This window comes from Balaenoptera borealis (assembly GCF_965194805.1).
Source record: "Balaenoptera borealis genome assembly, chromosome: X".
Classification (NCBI taxonomy): Eukaryota; Metazoa; Chordata; class Mammalia; order Artiodactyla; family Balaenopteridae; genus Balaenoptera; species Balaenoptera borealis.
This window is the reverse complement of record NC_138881.1, coordinates 27,691,359-27,712,939: the sequence shown is the minus strand read 5'-3', so window position 1 is coordinate 27,712,939 and position 21,581 is coordinate 27,691,359. Positions and strand designations below refer to the sequence as shown.

Below are 21,581 nucleotides of genomic sequence, written 5' to 3'. Positions count from 1 at the left end.
GGAAAAGATATTCCATGCAAATGGAAATCAAAAGAAAGCTGGAGTAGCAATTCTCATATCAGACAAAATAGACTTTAACATGAAGACTATTACAAGAGACAGAGAAGGACACTACACAGTGATCAAGGGATCAATCCAAGAAGAAGATATAACAATTGTAAATATTTATGCATCCAACATAGGAGCACCCCAATACATAAGGCAAATGCTAACAGCCATAAAAGGGGCAATCGACAGTAACACAATCATAGTAGGGGACTTTAACACCCCACTTTCACCAATGGACAGATCATCCAAAATGAAAATAAATAAGGAAACACAAGCTTTAAATGATACATTAAACAAGATGGACTTAATTGATACTTATAGGATATTCCATCCAAAAACAACAGAATACACATTCTTCTCAAGTGCTCATGGAACATTCTCCAGGATAGATCATATCTTGGGTCACAAATCAAGCCTTGGTAAATTTTAAAAAATTGCAATCGTATCACGCATCTTTTCCAACCACAGTGCTATGAGACTAGATATCAATTACAGGAAAAGATCTGTAAAAACTACAAACACATGGAGGCTAAACAATACACTACTTAATAACCAAGAGATCACTGAAGAAATCAAAGAGGAAATCAAAAAATACCTAGAAACAAATGACAATGAAAACACGACAACCCAAAACCTATGGAATGCAGCAAAAGCAGTTCTAAGAGGAAAGTTTATAGCAATACATTCCTACCTCAAGAAACAAGAACCATCTCAAATAAACAATCTAACCTTACACCTAATGCAGTTACAGAAAGAAGAACCAAAAAACCCCAAAGTTAACAGAAGGAAAGAAATCATAAAGATCAGATGAGAAATAAATGAAAAACAAATGAAGGAAACAGTAGCAAAGATCAATAAAACTAAAAGCTGGTTCTTTGAGAAGATAAACAAAATCGATAAACCATTAGCCAGACTCATCAAGAAAAAAAGAGAAGACTCAAATCAATAGAATTAGAAATGAAAAAGGAGAAGTAACAACTGACACTGCAGAAATACAAAGGATCATGAGAGATTACTACAAGCAACTCTATGCCAATAAAATGGACAACCTGGAAGAAATGGACAAATTCTTAGAAAAGCACAACCTTCCGAGACTGAACCAGGAAGAAATAGAAAATATAAACAGACCAGTCACAAGCACTGAATTTGAGACTGTGATTAAAAATCTTCCAACAAACAAAAGTCCAGGACCAGATGGCTTCACAGGTGAATTCTGTCAAACATTTAGCGAAGAGCTAACACCTATCCTTCTCAAACTCTTCCAAAATATAGCAGAGGGAGGAACACTCCCAAACTCATTCTATGAGGCCACCATCACCATGATACCAAAACCAGACAAAGACATCACAAAGAAAGAAAACTACAGGCCAATATCACTGATGAACATAGATGAGAAAATACTCAACAAAATACTAGCAAACAGAATCCAACAGCACATTAAAAGGATCATACACCATGATCAAGTGGGGTTTATCCCAGGAATGCAAGGATTCTTCAATATACACAAATCAATCAATGTGATACACCATATTAACAAATTGAAGGAGAAAAACCATGTGATCATCTCAATAGATGCAGAAAAAGCTTTCAACAAAATCCAACACCCATTTATCATAAAAACCCTCCAGAAAGTAGGCACAGAGGGAACTTACCTCAACATAATAAAGGCCATATATGACAAACCCACAGGCAACATCGTTCTCAGTGGTGAAAAACTGAAACCATTTTCTCTGAGGTCAGGAACAAGACAAAGAATTCCACTCTCACCACTCTTATTCAACATAGTTTTGGAAGTCCTAGCCACTGCAATCAGAGAAGAAAAAGAAATAAAAGGAATCCAAATCAGAAAAGAAGAAGTAAAGCTGTCACTGTTTGCAGATGACATGATACTATACATAGAGAATCCTAAACATGCTACCAGAAAACTACTAGTGCTAATCAATTAATTTGGTAAAGCAACAGCATACAAAATTAATGCACTAATGATGAAAAATCTGAAACAGAAATTAAGGAAACACTCCCATTTACCATTGCAACAAAAAGAATAAAATACCTAGGGATAAACCTACCTAAGGAGACAAAAGACCTGTATGCAGAAAACCATAAGACACTGATGAAAGAAATTAAAGACGATACAGACAGATGGAGAGATATACCATGTTCTTGGATTGGAAGAATCAACATTGTGAAAATGACTCTACTACCCAAAGCAATCTACAGATTCAGTGCAATCCCTATCAAACTACCAATGGCATTTTTCACAGAGCTAGAACAAAAAATTTCACAATTTGTATGGAAACACAAAAGACCCCTGAATAGCCAAAGCTATCTTGAGAAAGAAAAACGGAGTTGGAGGAATCAGGCTCCTGGACTTCAGACTATACTACAAAGCTACGGTAATCAAGACAGTATGGTACTGGCACAAAAACAGAAATATAGATCAATGGAACAGGATAGAAAGCCCAGAGATAAACCCATGCAGATATGGTTACCTTATTTTTGATAAAGGAGGCAAGACTATACAATGGAGAAAAGACAGTCTCTTCAGTAAATGGTGCTGGGAAACCTGGACAGCTACGTGTCAAAGAATGAAATTAGAACACTCCCTAACACCATACACAAAAATAAACTCAAAATGGATTAAAGACCTAAATGTAAGGCCAGATACTCTAAAACTCTTAGAGGAAAACATAGGCAGAACACTCTATGACATAAATCACAGCAGGATCCTTTTTGACCCAGCTCGTAGAGAAATGGAAATAAAAACAAAGATAAACAAATGGGACGTAATGAAACTTAAAAGCTTTTGCACAGCAAAGGAAAGCATAAACAAGACCAAAAGGCAACCCTCAGAATGGGAGAAAATATTTGAAAATGAAGCAACTGACAGAGGATTAATCTCCAAAATTTACAAGCAGCTCATGCATCTCAATATCAAAAAAACAAACAACCCAATCCAAAAATGGGCAGAAGACCTAAATACACATTTCTCCAATGAAGACATACAGATTGCCAAGAAACACATGAAAGGATGCTCAACATCACTAATCATTAGAGAAATGCAAATCAAAACTACAATGAGGCATCACCTCACACCAGTCAGAATGGCCATCATCAAAAAATCTACAAACAATAAATGCTGGAGAGGGTGTGGAGGAAAGGGAACCCTCTTGCACTGTTGGTGGGAATGTAAATTGATAGTGCCACTATTGAGAACAGTATGGAGGTTCCTTAAAAAACTAAAAATAGAACTACCATACGACCCAGCAATCCCACTACTGGGCATATACCCTGAGAAAACCATAATTCAAAAAGAGTCATGTACCACAATGTTCATTGCAGCTCTATTTACAATAGCCAGGACATGGAAGCAATCTGTGTCCATCGACAGATGAATGGATAAAGAAGATGTGGCACATATATACAATGGAATATTACTCAGCCATAAAAAGAAACAAAATGGAGTTATTTGTAGTGAGGTGGATGGAGTTAGAGTCTGTCATACAGAGTGAAGTAAGTGAGAAAGAGAAAAACAAATACAGTATGCTAACACATATATATGGAATCTAAGGGGGAAAAAAAAAGGTCATGAAGAACCTAGTGGCAAGACGGGAATAAAGACACAGACCTACTAGAGAATGGACTTGAGGATATGGGGAGGGGGAAGGGTAAGATGTGACAAAGAGAGAGAGTGGCATGGACATATATACACTACCAAACGTAAAATAGATAGCTAATGGGAAGCAGCCGCATAGCACAGGGAGATCAGCTCGGTGCTTGTGACCACCTAGAGGGGTAGGATGGGGGGGTGGGATAGGGAGGGTGGGAGGGAGACACAAGAGGGAGGAGATATGGGGATATATGTATGTGTATAGCTGATTCACTTTGTTATAAAGCAGAAACTAACACACCATTGTTAAGCAATTATACTCCAATAAAGATGTTAAAAAAAATGACCAAATACAACCTGTAGATACTAAAAAGTACAATAATCAAAATTGAAAACTTAATGTATGGGCTTACAGTAGACTGGATGCTGCTAAAGAGAGAACTAGATACCCAGGCAGTAGGGCAGAAGGAAGTATTGGGAATGAAGCAGAGAAAGACCAAAAATAGAGGAACACTAAGGAAAGCCTGTTCAGAGAAATGGAGGTTAGATTGAGAAAGTCTACCATTTACCTAATAGGTTTCTGTAAGCAGAGGAGAGGGGGAATGGAGAAGAGGCAGTATTTGTTGAGATCATGAGTGAGAAGATTCCAGAGCTGACTAAAGAGTCTAACCCACAGGTTCATGAAGCCCTGTGAATCCTAAAAAGTATCAATAAAATCCTAGAAGTACAGTACAAGACAGGAAAAGGACACATGACCTTCAGGGGACCAACAGCTTCACAGCTGACTTGTCAACAGTTAGCAGCAGAGAAAGTGAGATAAAGGTGGAATGATATTTCAGTGTGCTGAAACAAAATCAAAACAAACTAAACAAAACACAACAAAAACAGAAACAAAAAAAACCCTTTCAATCTAAAAATCTATACCCAATGAGGATAGCTATCAAGAATGTGCATAGAAAAAGAGACTTTCAGGCAAACAGAATCTGAGAAATTTGCCATCAACAGACACTTAACAAAAGGAAATACTGAAGGATACACTTTGGCAGAACTGATCCCAGATGGGAGATTTGAGATGAAGGACACAATGAGAAACAAAGCCCCCTAAAGTGGTCAATATATGGGTCAATCTAACAGTATAAAAACACGAAACATGGTCTTGTAGGGTTAAAAGCAACATATAATTAAAATGTTGACTGTGGTAACATACCAATCAAGTGATGGATAAATAATATTTTGAATTTTCTAAAATCATTGTACTCGCTGGGAAGAATGGTATTTATTAAACTTAGACTCCGAAAGAGAGAACTAGAGACAGACAGACAGACAGACAGAGAGACAGAAAAGCAGCAGGCCACCATGAAAACAGCACTAGACCAGGAGGTTTGGATGCTAGTATCAGCTCTGCTGCCAGGGAGTTGTCTGGCCTTTGAAAAAGCCACTTCTATCATCTACATCTCAGCCGTCTTGTCTATAAAATGAAGCTGTGGGACCAGATGAATTGTAAAGCCTCTTCATTATGATTCTATGAAACACTGAGAAACAGATTCACTAGAAAAAAAGGGAGCAGTAGTTCCTTGAGTTGTTTTTTTTTTCTTTTTCTCCTTTGAAATTTTATCAATAAACGCTTGCATTTTACTTCTGGCTAACTTTTATATATCTGTTCCAAAACTGGAGCTAAATATAGTCTCTCCCAGATGTGTATTTTGCTTTACTTTTTCCGTTTGTTTGTTTTGCTTTGCTTTCTTGTCATCTAGTAGCCAAACAGAGTAATAGCAGTTTCCCAAAGCTTTAGGGGTAGGTGGCTTGTGTAGATGCTGGGGGGACATTTGCAGAAACAGCCTGTGAAGAGTGGGCCTCACTGTGCCACTATTGATCTTTCTTTCTTCCTTTAACGCGTTACCTGAGCTGACGTTTGCCTCCTTTACTTTCTTACCTTCTCTCCTTGCATTCTTCGGCCTCCTGTCTTTGCAGGCTAATAATAAGCCTGAGATTGAAGCGGCCCTCTTCCTAGACTGGATGAGACTGGAACCCCAGTCCATGGTATGGCTGCCCGTCCTGCACAGAGTGGCTGCTGCGGAGACTGCGAAGCATCAGGCCAAGTGTAACATCTGCAAGGAGTGTCCGATCATCGGCTTCAGGTATGAGGAACGCCCCCAAACGTCATTTGATTTGATCATTTCTCACCTTTTTATGACTTGATCTTTTATCTCCTCTACCAGTTGCTGTTAGTTTGGTCCTCTGCACAGTGGGAGAGGAGGTGATCAGGCTGGAGCATTGATCACTCCTGTCACTCCCCGGATCACTGGGTTGTTTTAGTGGATCTACCTCATTAGGCAGGCGTCCTTCTCAGCCTTCACTCTTCAGCTCTGCAGAGCCATGTTCTTGGTCGATCGAGACTGACCGCCTGTCTCCACCAAGATATTTGTCCATTAAGTATATACAGATTAACTGTACCTCCTCTTTCCTCGAACCAAAACATTTTGATCATCTCTTTCTTTTTCTTTTTTTCCATGGTCTTTTCTGTTTATAGAAACTCTCCAAGAATCAGTTATAAAACTAAGGGATGATTCTATTTTGGGAGACCTGTCATGGTAGCTCAGTCTCTTAATCACTTTGCACCACTGTTCTTGCCCTAAAGTAACAAGAATTGTTTCGAGCACCCTAGAACATACTTCTTTATCTGTGAATCCGATTGCGCTCTTTTCATAGTATCCTAATGAACTTCTGAGGGAATATAAAGTGTGCAAGTAAATGAAAGATTCACAGAGCAGCTAAAAAAAGAAAACGTTCCTTATAAATTGAAAAGTGAAAGTGGTAGGAATCATCGCAGGTTATTATTCTGATATTCCTGAAATGTCCCAGAAAACGATTGGCTCTTAAATCTTCAGTCTTGTTGACCTGTTTGGGGAGACAGGATATTTTTAAATGAATTAATCTTATTGAACAATAATCCCAAATCCAGATTCTGAAATGATGATGTATTTAAACATCTGGATCAACATCAAGGTTTCCATAGCAACGAATAAGCCGTCAAGTTGCAAACTAGCTATATCATCTGTGCCTGTTCAGAGTCCACTTATCAGCTAAGTAGACACTCATTTCTGGTTATGCTTAGACTTGTTTCATTACTTTGTTTCCTAATAACTGCTTTGTACCATTTGTGTGCTTTTCGTTCACTGTGCTCCTTTACCATTGGTGTTTGTCCTTCCATACTTCATGCTGTTTACAAAGAGGTTTTACAGAAACCTTCAGAGGTTTCTAAAGCCTAGATAGACAACATCGAGTAGGCAGTGCTTGCACAGGACACCTTTTTTCCTTCCTGGTTTTGGCAGGTAAGAGTGATGCCGGGGTGGGGGGGGGGCGGGGGGCGGGGCTCCATTGCATTTCTTACCTTTCTTTTCTTAGCTTCCTTCGCTGGTAAGATTTGTATACTGGGGGAAGTTTTATAAAATGAAAAAGGAGAATGCTTTGGAGGATCAAAGAGAGCATTTTCACATTCCATTCTTTTGCCCTTAAGAAAGTAGATTATTTTAGGAATGAGCACTTCTCTTTCCTCCTTTCCCCCACTCTCAGAAGATGGTTGGGATCTAAAAACAGTAGCTTTTTTTCCCACATTCCCATATGTGACATAAGGAATATGTTTATTTTAATTGGCTAAGATTCTTATCTGAGAAAGCACAAGGCAGGGCGGGTATGAAACGAAGAATACAGTATTCTGAGAATGGGGGGGAAATTACCATGTAGTACTTACATCTCACCCAAAATGTGTCTTTTCTTGGGGCTTCCATTATCATGTGGAGGTAATGAGATGAGGGATTTCTGAAGAGAGACAGATAAAAGAGATTATCCAAGTAACAATCTGAAGATGGGTCATCTCAGTCAATCAGAAAATGTAATTAAAGCAAGATTTGGTTTAATTGAGAGTTCTTGTTTAATTTTCTTTTGTCTTATGAAATTGCTTTATCTTTATAATTTTTTTTTGAAAATAATTCCCTCAGAAAACTTTTGTGTCTTCTTGATGGGTATGGGAGCCCGCAATGCATCAATCTATCCTTTCTGTAAGTTCTTTCAAATTCTAGTATCTGGTCTTCAAAAGCCTGGAAGTTTGCCACTATCTTCCTACTTAATCTGAAAGAGTTCCTAGTGGAGTTTAAATAAGAGCTGAGTTTTTCTCCCCTCCCTCCAAATGTTTATAGGATAATCTTTCTGCCAAAATATTTTGATACTGTAGGAGAAGCACCAGAGAAATCTGGAAGTAGGAAGTGAATCACTTACCTTGTGGGATTAATGAACCCTGCATTCTGTTTCCAGAATTAAGACAGTGTGGAAGGAGGTTTATTAAAGAGTGTTCTTTGGGAATTTGATTTGAAGAAATACATACATGTTTGTTTTTGTTCTTTACCAGGTACAGGAGTCTAAAGCACTTTAATTATGACATCTGCCAAAGTTGCTTTTTTTCTGGTCGCGTTGCAAAAGGCCACAAAATGCACTACCCCATGGTGGAATATTGCACTCCGGTAAGTTAGATTCCTCCCTGACGTGACTTAGTTCACCTGGAAGAAGTTTCAGTTTTGTACAGTCTTGCAGATCATGTGTCACGCTGTGATTTGTAAGTTCCCCAGATGTTGCCCAGCTAAAGTGGCTCCAAATTGTAGACTCCGGGATTTACCTCATCCCTAGTGCGATGCCTGGCTCATGTGGACTGTCGTAGACACTCAACACATATTGTTGGGTGAATCAATAGGTTTTTCTTCTGTTTTCGTGGGTTGTAGGGAAGACATTTTCACGTTTATTTTGCACATCCCTAGCGGCTGTGTGCAGAGGTGTTACGGCCATGGGGCACGTTGGGTATGGGGGGCGGGTAATATAGGTTCCTTAAAATTCGCAATCCACCACTTAAATTAATCTTGCTCACACTTACCAACTAAATGCTAGGCGTTTACCTTTTAAACTACTCTGTGTGAGATAGGTATTATTTTTATCCCCTTTTTATAGTTGAGGACTCTGAGATCCTAAGGTTAAAAAAGCTTGCCCAAGGTTCTATAATTAAGAGCTGGAGTCTTCTCCTAAGATGTTGTTTTGGGAAAATGCTCAGTGGCCAACAGGACTTGGAAAAATCACTGGTGAAATGGAAAGGGCCTGGACTTGGTGGACGCAGACCTGGGTGTAAATCTTTTATTCCGTAAACACTAGCTGCTTGCTATTCAAAGTGTGATCTGTGGACCAGCAGCATTGGTGTCACCTGGGAGCTTATTAGGAATGCAAGAACCTCGGGGCCCACCTTGGACTTTCTAAATCAAAGCCTGCATTTTAGCAAGGTCTGCTGGTGGTATCCAACACATCAAAGTTTGAGAAGCTCTGCTTTAGAGCTTTTGTCTCTTCCATCTTCAGAGTGATTCTCCCAGTTATTTCATTGTCTTCCTCATTTTGATTCCTTTTGCAAAGGTATTCATTGATGGGGAATGTACCATGCTGTGAATAGAATGGTACTTAGTGGGTGAAATACTATAGCAATGTGGACAAAATCGTTTTAAAACTACTGTAAAGTGTGGCAAAACGGACGGTCAACTTTCTGACTTCCAGACTTCCATAAATTACCATTTGTTGGGTAGCCTAGTAGTTGGTATACTTCATTTGTTCATCATCACAACTTGTTGAGGTGTTGCCCTGATTTTATAGGTGATTGGAGCCTTGGATAGGTAAATAACTCATCCAGGTTAACCCCATTAGTAAATGGCAGGTCTGGTTTCAAAACCGTGTTTTCATGTGATTCCAAAGCCTTTGCTCTCAACTCCTACTGCTCTTAATTATAATAAAACAAGCGCTCCGAGGCAGAGCCCTGGAATTGTGCTTTCTCTTGAGATTATACCCCCTCCCCAAGTCTGATGTCAGCATGGTTTCCCTTTCAGACTACATCGGGAGAAGATGTTCGAGACTTTGCCAAGGTACTGAAAAACAAATTTCGAACCAAAAGGTATTTTGCGAAGCATCCCCGAATGGGCTACCTGCCAGTGCAGACGGTCTTAGAGGGGGACAACATGGAAACGTGAGTAGTGGCCAAAGCAAACCAGCCTCTCAGTTGACGTATCTTTGAGCTCCTCTCAGCTGAATACCTTCCTTCACTCCCAAATGCAAACAGTCTCTCCTATTTCTTTCTTTAGATTTACTGTATCTAAAAAGAGAAAAGCAAGCTGATGTTCAGTCGCCATTTTCCATGTCAATTGTCCCATGACAATGACCTCTTCCAAAAGTTAAACTTTATCTCACAGGGAGTAAACCACCACGTTCCGGCTCCTAATTACCTCACAAGGCTTGCAAGAGATGTGGGACTGTTTACAAATGAGTGATTCCAAGATTTCATTTTGATTTTCCTCCCTTACAAATCAGTAGGCGTGTGTCTTTTTTGTATCTGATTGTGTGGTCGTACCTAGTCACGTTTTTCTACTTGAAAAAAAATATAGTCACAGGAAATTTCTTCACGGTAAGTAGTTATGATTCTCTAGATCAAAATGATGATGTCTTCACCTCTTTTGAACCTTCTCTTCTTTTTTCCATAACTCTGATGGCAATCGCACAACTGGTTTTCTTTTAATTCACTTTTCACCTTTGTCTGGCCGTTGCTTTCCATGGTTCATACTTGATTGGACTTCATTTATTTTGACCTTTCAGTGATTTTGTGTGTGTGTGTGTGGCTGAGTTTGCCTGTGTCTCTCTTCACCGCCTCATTTTTTGTTTTGCAGTCCTGTTGCTCTGATCAACTTCTGGCCGCTAGATTCTGCGTGAGTACTTCCACGGAAGGGTGCTGCTACCACCAACACATTCGCTTGCTTGATTTTTTAAAATTTTTGTTCTGTTTGTTTTGTTTAAAGACACTTTAATTTCCCTTCCTTCATTTCAAAAATTTTTCCCTTGATAAGACTTTGAGGGTGCCATCCACCACAGATCAGGAGAATCAGTGAGGTTTTTAGGTCCCCACTTGGTCAAATGTAAACCAGCAGAAATCCTGGCCTGGAGTTCAAATTAACATCAAAGAAATTGTTGGGTTGTTAGTTATAATCCTGGGAGACATGTTTATATATTCTTTCATTATAAGCAGGGAAGAGCCTTCTGATTACATAATAACATTCTTTAGCCATATTTCTAGAGATTCAGTGCTTTAGGACCTTCAAAAGGATGATGGTTTACTCTTTAGGGCCTGTTATAAGTGGACTATTTAAAATCAAAATTGGTTTCATGGTATGATGTTGAGTATGGTTGAATAATTTCAATTAGACATGTGGACTTTTTATCAGGTAATGCCATGCTATTTGACCAGTGTTTATATACATGAGTTTCTCAATTTTGACCTAAACTCACTTTGCTCTCTTCTCCAAGCTAAATACCCAGCTCATAAACACACATTTACACTGGAAGGAAAGTGTACTGTAGTCTTTGTTATTATTATTGGTGTGTATTATTAATACTACTAATACTAGATATTAACAGATAATTGATTTATCTCAGAGTTTATAATGTCATCAGAAAACTCCTTTTAGAGTCCGTGATTTAAATATCAGCAAACAAAGTGTGCATTGTTTTAAAGTTATATTGTGTGGGGTTTTTATAACAAAATTTCGGTATTTCAAAGTGTACTTTATTAAAATATTTATTTAAAGTCAGACAGCTCTATTATATATAAGAGGGAAATGACCAATTTGGAAGACGGGCTTATATAAGAAGTCAATTTATCTTTATTGGGTCTTTTTTATTCCACCATGTAATTTAATTTAAAGTAGGTCTTTTTTTAAAAAAAATCCTGTAGTGATAAATGCAAACTATTAATTGAAGTTTATTTTAAGTCTTTAATGGCCTAAAGGAAGTATAACACTCCTTTCTTTTGTAAAGCTGCGTTATTGTGCCCTTTAATTTTGAGATATGGTAGCTATACCCGATTTCTTTAATCATCATGCTTAAACAACTTGGGGAGTTATTTAGATTCAGTTATGTTCCTTGCTGTTGGTAATTATTTTCCCTATCCCAGGTAGTCTATTTGTTTATAGAAGGTAAAGCCTTTCATAAATAAAAAAAAATTTAATTGATATACTGAAATTCTCAGCTTGATTGGATCCTAGTAAGCAAATAGAACTTATTCCAACACAAAGTAAATCTAACCAGCTGACAAATCCAAAGGAAAAATATGCTAAAGGTTAATGTCTTAAAACACATAGAGGTAGCACAACATAATAAAGAATAACTAACTAGAGGAAGAAGTTTACTGTATACATAAGCTAATGAGAAAAATTCATGACAGTTTAATATAACTTATTTTAAGTAGAGGGTGTTTGTCTTTCTTAAATTTTGAAGAACTTTAAAATTAATAACATTGTTTTAAAAAATATCTTCTCTAACAACTGAAACCTACCCCTACTTAGCCTTTTTATTAAAAAGTATGCTAGATTATTCAGAAATAGTGGGAAATTCTAACTTTGAGGAAGAAAACAACCCCAGCAGGCTAAAGTCCCTGTAATACCAACAATTTTATTAAAGTCTCTACTCATGGGATGGTAAATAATTTATAAAATGAATTGTAAAGCTATTCTATTCAGGCAGAAGAGCCAGGTCCTAAGGTGTTTTATTTTGCAAGAATTCTATCCAATGTTAACAAATCCTATGACGATGACAGCATTTAATCCATTCAATATGGATCACAGAATTTGAAAGTTTACTGAGATACAGATCTTTTGTTTTTCCTTAGAAAAAAACCCTTATTTGCCTGCATTTGTCATTTTATTTGAAAGTAAACCTAGCATAAACCTTTTATATTGTTTGTCCACAAATGAGACAGCCAAACAATATTCTTTGAGCTATTCTGCTTTGAAAACTTATTAATGGAGTTGTCACAAAAGAGAAAATGGTGGTGGGTGGGATGGAATTGGCCATTAGCAATAATAGGAATAGTAGGAATAATCCTTTTGGGGGTATATCATTTTGTATTTAGGAAGTGAGAAGGGAGAACAGTATTCTTACCTTCTCTTGGAAAAGCGTTTTAGAAGGCTTTGCATTTAGTTTTGTTTCTGGACTAAGTAGTTTTGTACTTTTACTAATTCTTGATTTTTAAATGATTCTTCTCTGACCAGTATTCCCTTTTGGCTCATTTTCTGGTTTAATAAGTACCTCCGTTAGTGGATATCTATATTTTTTAGATTGCTTGGTTATTATGAGTTCTTGAGCTTATGCATGCTGTCTTAGGTGCTATGTACATTAATAAGAAAAATAACATGGAAGTATCCTCAAGGCTAAGAATTAAAGCTCTGCATAGGATTTTCTGTTTAAGATTTTATTAAAGTATTTTGCATTTACATGCCTAGCTTTCTCGGTGTAGTTATGCTCCAAGGTCTCATGTTTTCCTTCTTCTCTACACTACCAAGGTAGCAACTGTTACAAGGGGAAACACTAATATATTTTCCTCGATGGTGGGCTTTTAGCTTATAAGCAGTATGTAATCGAAAGACTGGTCTGTTCCAGAGGATAGGGCTTATAAACTAAGTAATCCAGGTACTCAGTTATCTTGACCTGCAGTGAATATTTCAAAACAAACCTTAGCACTTTTCTAATAATGGGCTGTTCCAGGATTCTAAGAAATTAGCAGATTATCTCCAAAACTAGAATGAAGATTCACCTGGAAATCTTTGGATCTGCCTAGTAAATTGGGTAGTCATCCTTTTGTTTCCTCATGACAGTTTAAGCATCTTCGTAATTCATTCCAAATTTGATTATGGTGACACTTGACCTAGACAACTTTGGTTTCATAAATAAGACATTTATCTCTCAGGCAAGACTTCAGTTCCCTGGTTATTTGCTGTAGTGTGCTGTAATCATCTTATGACTGTGTGTCTTCTTTAAGAAATATAGATTTCTAGCACATTTCCTATGTAAGCCTAGGTAACTACACGTTTCTCTTTCTTTCTTCTTCTTTTTTTTTAATGTAAGAAAAAACAGACATATTCTTCTTAGTGTCCTGACCAAGTCCTTGAATGCTGCTTAGACATTGGACTAAACTAATCCTTACTGAATAGGTTTCTGTTGACTTTTGGATTCATGCCTTTACCTAAGGGCTTTCTGTGTCAGGAGAGAAATGGAAGCGACCTTTTGTCCTATTCCAGTTAAAACAAAAAAGCCCAAGCCCAAACTGGTTTTCAGAACAGATGGATTTTTTCCTAAGGTTAATCTAAAAGATACTATAAAAACTTCAAGGATAATTAATAGATCAGATATGAAAAGGTGAAAACATGTCAACCCTACCAAAATTCTCGTCTGTGAAGCCAAAAAAAGTAGGTTTTTATACCCCCAAAGTAAATAGACTATACCTGCTAATCCTCCTCTCTTGTTTTTCCCTCTGTATATTAGCACACAGTATCCCTAATAAGAAATATTTCAGATATTGACATTCTATTGAAGTTAGTCATTCTTTTTAAAACATCACATTATAATTTAGGGCCATTTAGTTTTGCTTTATGAAGTAGTAATATAGTCCTGCTGCTAAATTGGTAGATATATTCCTTCTTTACAAAATTGCACAAACCAAGACATCTTGATACGTGGAATCTTAAGTAGTCATGGACTGGAGTGGCCTCTTTGGAACTAATATTGTTAACTGCAAATTTACTAGGCAAATGTACAGTTTCCATTCAATAAGAAGGTAGCTAATAAATGGCACAGGTGTAAACTGTTTAAAATTTTAAACCGCATACTGCTGACACAATTTCAGAACTCTAGGATATGAGACATTACAAGACAGGAGGACAAAATGTCACTTAGAGATTGTCTCCCCCGACCTTTTCTATAATTGAAACTTTCCAGAGAAGTTTTTGATCTCTCTTTATGGCTCTTGAGAAAAGCAGAAATATGAGAAATCATCTCTCAAACCTGGATTCTAAATACTTGATGATATCTAAGATACAGGAACAGCTAAATGTGTACATTATCCATAGTATTAGAACAAAAGCATTCTAGGCCATGTATATAACATAACTGTGTGGTGGGGTTTTTTTCTCCATTAATGGATGGTATCTGTGACTAATAACATTTTCTGCCTTATAGGCCTGCCTCGTCCCCTCAGCTTTCACACGATGATACTCATTCACGCATTGAACATTATGCTAGCAGGTATGAGACTAGTTGAATGCCAGGCAAATATTGATTGAAATAACTAACCAAGGAGAGCTAACCTATATTAATTTTAAACAAATCTTTTCTTTTTCCCCAATCTTGTCTGATTTCTACTAATCAGCTTGCCCTCTAACGTGCATGCCGTTCCACTGCATGTTGTTTTTGGACACCAATGAGAGCATCAGCCCACAATAGTCTCCCCTAACCCAGGCCTTTAAACATTCCTGATAGCTTTGTTATGTTTTATATACTGAGCACGTTTAATCAATTGACTTAGAAATCATCTAACCTTCTTAGAAAACTGCTAGACCAGACATAAGTATATGAAGAAATTATACTGTGTTATCTGGAGACTGTGAAAGCACTGGCTTTCCATTTCTGTGTGTATTTTACATAATACGCTGTAAAGAAGAGAATCACTCATTTTCCTAATCCCTGGACCTTTCTGTCCCACTTCCTTTGTGTTTGAGGTAACTTTTATATCTAAAAACTAAATTGCTGATTGTAAGATATGCTTGTTAAATAAATCTGTAAGAGTTTGGTTCACTTTTAAGTTGTAAAAAGACTTTATTATTGTTTGAGGTGAAGGAGGTTTTTAACGGTAAAAATTGGCAGAATGTATAGAGAGCTTACTGTGAATCTTATCTTTTATCAATAGTCTAACTGCTGAACATGTTTATCAACCGTAGGAAGTATTAACTAGCTATATATAATTCTGTCTTCAGTGGAAATCTTTAATTGTCTTAAGAAACACATGGGATAGCGTAAGGTACGGAGTGTATTTGTTGTTAGGGAAGCTTTTCTCATGAAAACAAAGGCCTCTTCTCAGTGAAAGGAAGATCAATCTGTGAAGGAAAAAAATACAACTTCTCTTGTAATTTGCAGCGTAAATGTAAAGCTACTTAACTAGCCGTGGTCCACCACTCACTGCCTCAGACGGTTAGGCCAACACACACATCCTTTAATATGAAGGATTCCTTTCTCCTCTTGACATGATTTATCCTTTAGTTTTCAGGAATGTTCGATTAGGTCTTGAATAGATTCTAAGAAGTCACATAAGTTTTAATGAGCTTTTACGTTTTTTATCAGGCTAGCAGAAATGGAAAACAGCAATGGATCTTATCTAAATGATAGCATCTCTCCTAATGAGAGCATGTAAGTATCCTGTCTCTTTTTACAAAATGTTCCTGACCATGAAATTGCTTTGAGGGATTTAGAGGTAGGGTAGCGCAGAAGATAGGAATTAGCGTTTATATTCATTTGATCTTTCAAGGAGACTTTCATTTACTTTTTTTTCTCTAACTCTTGACAACCCGACACAGAATGAGCTCATCCAAATTGTGGCATTATTGGTATTCCAGATGTTCCAAAATGTTCCAAAACATTTTGCCTTATTCTTATTTAATGCCATACTACCACAAATTGCAGGGTCCCAAATACTTAAACTCTATGAAATGTTTAATCTTTGACCAAACCTGCAGGATATTTAAAGGGATTAGGTATTAATTTTTAAAGTGATGGCTAAGTAGTGTTTTCTCCACTCGTGGGGAGTAGAACTATAATCTTGGTGTAGTTGCATTGGCATTCCCATATGGTAGGCTAGATGGGCATTTTCCTTTAGAGATCCTAACTAGTAGGTTTTTGTGATTTAGCGCCTTCAAGAGCTAAATAAAGTGAGGCTATCTTGTGAATTGTTTCAGAAGAAGAAGTACAAATTGAGGTCACGGTTTTGTAGTGGGATGATAAGCCAGGCCTGTCAAATTTAAGGTAGGCGAGAGAGCGGTGGCGGAGAACACAGCTATGGCAGGGAAACAGAGGCTTCATTACAGAGTAGGGGAAGTATTCACAGTAAGGAGCACAAAGGAATCTTGCCATGAACCAAGAGGCTGAGGTGGAGGGAGCAGACTGAGAAGCAAATATGGAGGACAAAATAAGGATCTGCTAACTGAATAGATAATTTAGGGAGATGAAATCTAGTCAAGGTACAATAATGTTTTTAGTTTGATAAGTTATGGATGTCTCACCACTTTGTCATAGAGAATCTAGGCAAAGGGAAAATGGTAAATTTATCATATGTAGTTGGTGTGTCAACCCAAAGTCACACTCAGATGAGAAACAGGCTTTATAAGGATTAGACTGAAGGAAACAGTATCCAAGTGGCATTTATACATAACTGGTTATTGAAGACGTGAGACTAAGTCATCTCATCTGGTACATAAAGGTGATCAAGGTAATAATAAAGAATAAAGTCAACACTCAGCCATTCATATATGACTTAGTTACTGAAAAGAAAACAAAACATCCTTTTCCCCCAAACACAACTATGGTGCATTCTCTTTCTTAGCTGTGGGGAAAAGTATTAATAGTATTAATATATAAACTACTTTGACAGAAAAATATGTAACCAAAGAATCAACGAAATGTAAACAACCTGAATGATTTGCTTCTTTGGGTCACCGATTTGAATATTAGAAGCTCTAGCACATTGACAGTAATTCAAGTTGTATCTGTATAATAATGGCTGCCATTCATTGACTGCCTCAGAGAACAGTAAGAGAAGTTGAATTATAACTATATGTTGTAATTAAACATGGGAAGTCCTAGCAATCAAACTGCAGAATTTGGGAAGAGAGCTAACAAATTAGGTGGTCAAAACTGCTTTTGTTTTATTTTTAAACGAAATTTAGCTTTAGCTTATTCTGAGGACATAAAATCCATTTTGACTCAATGTTGGACGGTAATATCATGATATCTTAGGGGCAGATCTGGGGAAGTGGTTTGGTAGATTGGTTGACTTCACTTAAATGTTTGTTTTTAACACCCAAAAATTATTTTAATTTTAACTTACCAACCAATTATCTGACTTGATGGACCAAGATCATTTAAATTAGGAGGATTTTTTTCCCTAAGTATCTGAAATTTTTTCAACTCAGAGGACATAGAGTTGAGAAAAGGAAATTAAAGGGGTGTGGAGAGGGAAATATTAACATATCATCTTACTGATATGTAGCCGGAAGCAAAGGGCTTTAGCCTCTCACTAAGAACAGAATGAAGTTCTTATAACTCGGAGGTAACACAGGCTTTTCAGGAGCTGGGGGCGATGCATTTAGAAAATAATTTCTTCTGTGTATGAGAGAGTTCCTAGATATGAGGAAAGATTGCAGCTTCCTCCCAACATATAAGCCTTTGGCCTCTTTGTTCCCCAAGATTAGTCTTTAAAAGCTGCTCTGAGGACTGACTTGTTCAGTCCTCTTGTATTAGTCACCTTAATGGCTTTTTTTTTTCCCCTGCCAATTTTTGTTTTTCTATCTAAACAACAATTGAATGAAATAGTCATTTTTATCTGTAGTTTCATTATTGTTACCATCCTGCCTCTGTGGGGTTAATAAGTTGAAACTGGCTTACCAAAGCAACACTTTTCAGTTGCATTGCTTTCCACTTAAGAAAATATTTACTCTATTATTTTAAGGGCTTCAGTTTTTTCCTGGTCAGTATCAACAACACAGTGCGTGAGTGAACAGATTGTCTTGACAGGCTTGGTAGCAAAAGCATTATACAGCCATTATTACGTCTCTTAATATTTACTAACGATTGGTTAAACTGTCAACGTAGAGTCCCAGTATTACTGTAATTCTACCATTCATTTACCCATGTAAATAGGCCAACCAGATTCAATGGAAAATCTGAGCAAGAAACACTTGGAATTGTCACCCACGGGATGGTAGACCACAACTTCAAGAGTATCAAAATGTCTTTAAAAGCAGGAAAAAGGGTCTAATTAATTGTTAAGAGCAAATAACTGTTTCTATTTTAAAATACACACCCAAGTCCCTGACCCCCAAGGCAAAATAAGGGGGGGAAAAAACCAAAACCTTTGATTTTATTTTCCAGAGATGATGAACATTTGTTAATCCAGCATTACTGCCAAAGTTTGAACCAGGACTCCCCCCTGAGCCAGCCTCGTAGTCCTGCCCAGATCTTGATTTCCTTAGAGAGTGAGGAAAGAGGGGAGCTAGAGAGAATCCTAGCAGATCTTGAGGAAGAAAACAGGTGAGTTTTCTTTCTAGCTTTGTCATTGGTATGCAGAGTGCATACACTTGCACACATAGAAAAGTGCCAGGAGTCTTCACTTAGAGTCATTTTATGTCTAATTGTTTTCTCCAATAATCTGTTTAGCTCCATTTACAGATTCTCTCCTTTTTTTTTGTCATCTGAAAGAAGAAAATGAATGCAATAGCATAAGTAAGAACTCATATAGTAGGTGTTAAAGGAATTAATACTGATGGTGGTATTTGATTTGTTGCATGTGTTTCAGAGGCTTTGATTTTATATTTGAGAATAGAATTTAAGAACAAAGTAGGTCATTTAATTTTATGATGATATGATTTGTACATGTGTTTGGCCATATTATCTATCTCACAGCATTTAAGAAAGTAGGCTCATTGGTCATATTTGGGAATGAATTAGTTCATCTTGGTTTCCATCATCAAATACAGCAGTCATTTATGCTCACTGTCCTAGCAGATTAGTGAGACGATTCCAGTTGTCAGTCATCACCTGAAAAAGATGTCCGTGGAAAAAGAGCAGAAATTATAAAAGTAAAAGAAAATTTCATAATGACTGCACAGAGGACAAAGATGTAAAAATCTGGCATATTGTGTGATGTCAGGATAATGCAAATCATTGGACTTTGACTTTTGTATTATATTTATTATATCACAGGTCCCTTGGTTAAGAAAGGCTTTTGCACATGATCACTTCTAACTCAGTGTGCCTTCCTTTAGGCAGATGCCACCAGGCAAGTCTTTAAAGAGCACATGCTCAAATTTGTGGGACTTGAGTACTTTCATCTCTTTGGTTTAGCCCAAGGCACAAGGACCTCTTAATCTAGGCAACACAGTATGTCTGAGAACCAGTGCCCTCAGGGAGTATGTCACCTCAAGATGAAAAGGCAAATTGCCATTCATCCATTGCTTTCTCCTGCCACTGGCCTCTTTCTAGCTCTCAGTACCTCTGACCTATGGCCAGAGCTCCTTATCTGGTCGGCTTCCCTTTGTCTCTTTCTCACCCCTCCAATAAATCCTCCATACTGACTGTAGTTGTGCATCTTTCCAGAACCAAGACCCAGCATGGCATTGTTCCTTCACTGGATTTCTGCATCTTTTAAAAGACCTAGCTTCTCAGCTGGGCATTTTAAACCTTCCACAATTTTCTCTTGACCTGCTTTTTACAACTTCATCTTCTTTTGTACCTGTATTCTGGCCGTGCTGTTGTGGCTGCTGTTTCTGAATGCATCCCGCTCTCATCCACGTTCTGGGTCGAGCGCAAGCTTGCGTCTCAGCCTAGCTACTAACCCCCATGGCTCCACTGCCATATCTGGCGAAGGAGTCCTTCCCATCCTCCATGCCCTTGCTCAGAATGATCTTCCCCACAGAGCCCTGTTAGATCCTGGCATTTGGAAGTAATCTATCATTTGTGTATATTCTCAGAATACTTTGGACCTTTCTCAGAGACCTGTGTTTCAGTTTGCTTTTTTATCAGTTATTCCCAATGCCTCCCTCTAATGGAGACAGTGAATGCCTTTGGAATAAGGACTGTGTTTTAATCCTCTTAGTGTCCCCTATGGTACGTAGCACAGTGTGACTATTTAATGGGTTCTCCAGAAATGTTTGGTAAAAGCCTGAGTTAAGAGTACAGAGGGGATGCCACACACATACCATTCAGGAGGTAATACTGAACATTCTGTGGGTTTTGAATGGTGACATTGTTTTTGGCCTTATTTTGTAAGACTGGCAGTGAACATCATGGTAGATAAAACCGTTCCCTCTACTTTATTGAGTATCATTAGCATTCATTTATGTTGTCTTTAATTATTTTAGGGGTCAAAGCCAGATAGGAAGAAAAAGTTGGTATTGGCATTATAAATAGAATTTGATGTTACCCAGGAATAAAAATATGTTTGTACTATATGATTGTCCATTGTGTAACGTATCTTTCCATTTCATTGGTCAAGAGTTCTGTCTTGGTTATTATTACTACGCTTTCCCTCCATACCATGACAACCAGGCCAAAGAGTGCTGGTGAAGAGTAGTGGAACTATCATTTGTATATCATTTCATCATTTTCAGAGCACCTTAATGCATTTTGGGTCATTTAATCTTCCTAAGAGCTCTGTGTAGAAGATGGATGAGAAAATGCAGATTCAGAGAGGTTCAAACGGCTTGACCCAAATTTCACAATCAGCCAGTGGCAGAAGCAAATCCAAATCCAGATTTTCTGACTCAAAATAGCCAACTGTACCTTGCACCAAAGCCTAAAGAAGAGTCATCCTATGTAAATATCATTTATGTAGAATTGTGCATTCCATGTAAATATCATTTATTTAGAACTGTGGCACATTCCATGGAGTGTACCTTTACTTGAAGGAATATTTTTAGGACTACACATGAATAAACCTGTCCATCTACTTGTGGTACAGTGATAACCACTTTACCCTGAAAGATATCCAGGAATGACATGGTTTATTCTCTGAAAGAAAGAAAAAATAAATTGCACCAGGGCTGCTTAGAGCTCCAAAATGAAGAATCTGGTATTGGTGCAAGTCTTTCTGTAAGTTATCTTGACCCTCAAGTAAAGGTCAGGATGAGCTTCATTCTTTCTCTCTCTACTTTGTCACATTTTCATTTCCTACCAAATCCCAAGACATGTCTCTACAGAGCTCCCCTCCTGAAGGTAGCCTCTGGTTTTCTTTGCCCTATCCTCTCCTGTCTTCTTG

General features: G+C 37.6%; 1 protein-coding gene across 11 annotated transcripts in view; it reads left to right on the top strand.

The window, feature by feature from the left end:
• The window catches only part of DMD (dystrophin), a 2,485,149-nt gene that overhangs the window by 2,406,053 nt on the left and 57,515 nt on the right, over positions 1-21,581 (top strand). For 7 of the 11 annotated variants that reach the window (XM_082378021.1, XM_082378025.1, XM_082378024.1 and 4 more), the window contains 7 exons: positions 5,630-5,796; positions 8,064-8,175; positions 9,568-9,704; positions 10,399-10,437; positions 14,738-14,803; positions 15,896-15,961; positions 18,698-18,856. In XM_082378021.1, the coding sequence (XP_082234147.1) occupies positions 5,630-5,796; positions 8,064-8,175; positions 9,568-9,704; positions 10,399-10,437; positions 14,738-14,803; positions 15,896-15,961; positions 18,698-18,856 (746 nt within the window). The other 4 variants (XM_082378022.1, XM_082378018.1, XM_082378020.1 and 1 more) reach the window with 2 other exon arrangements.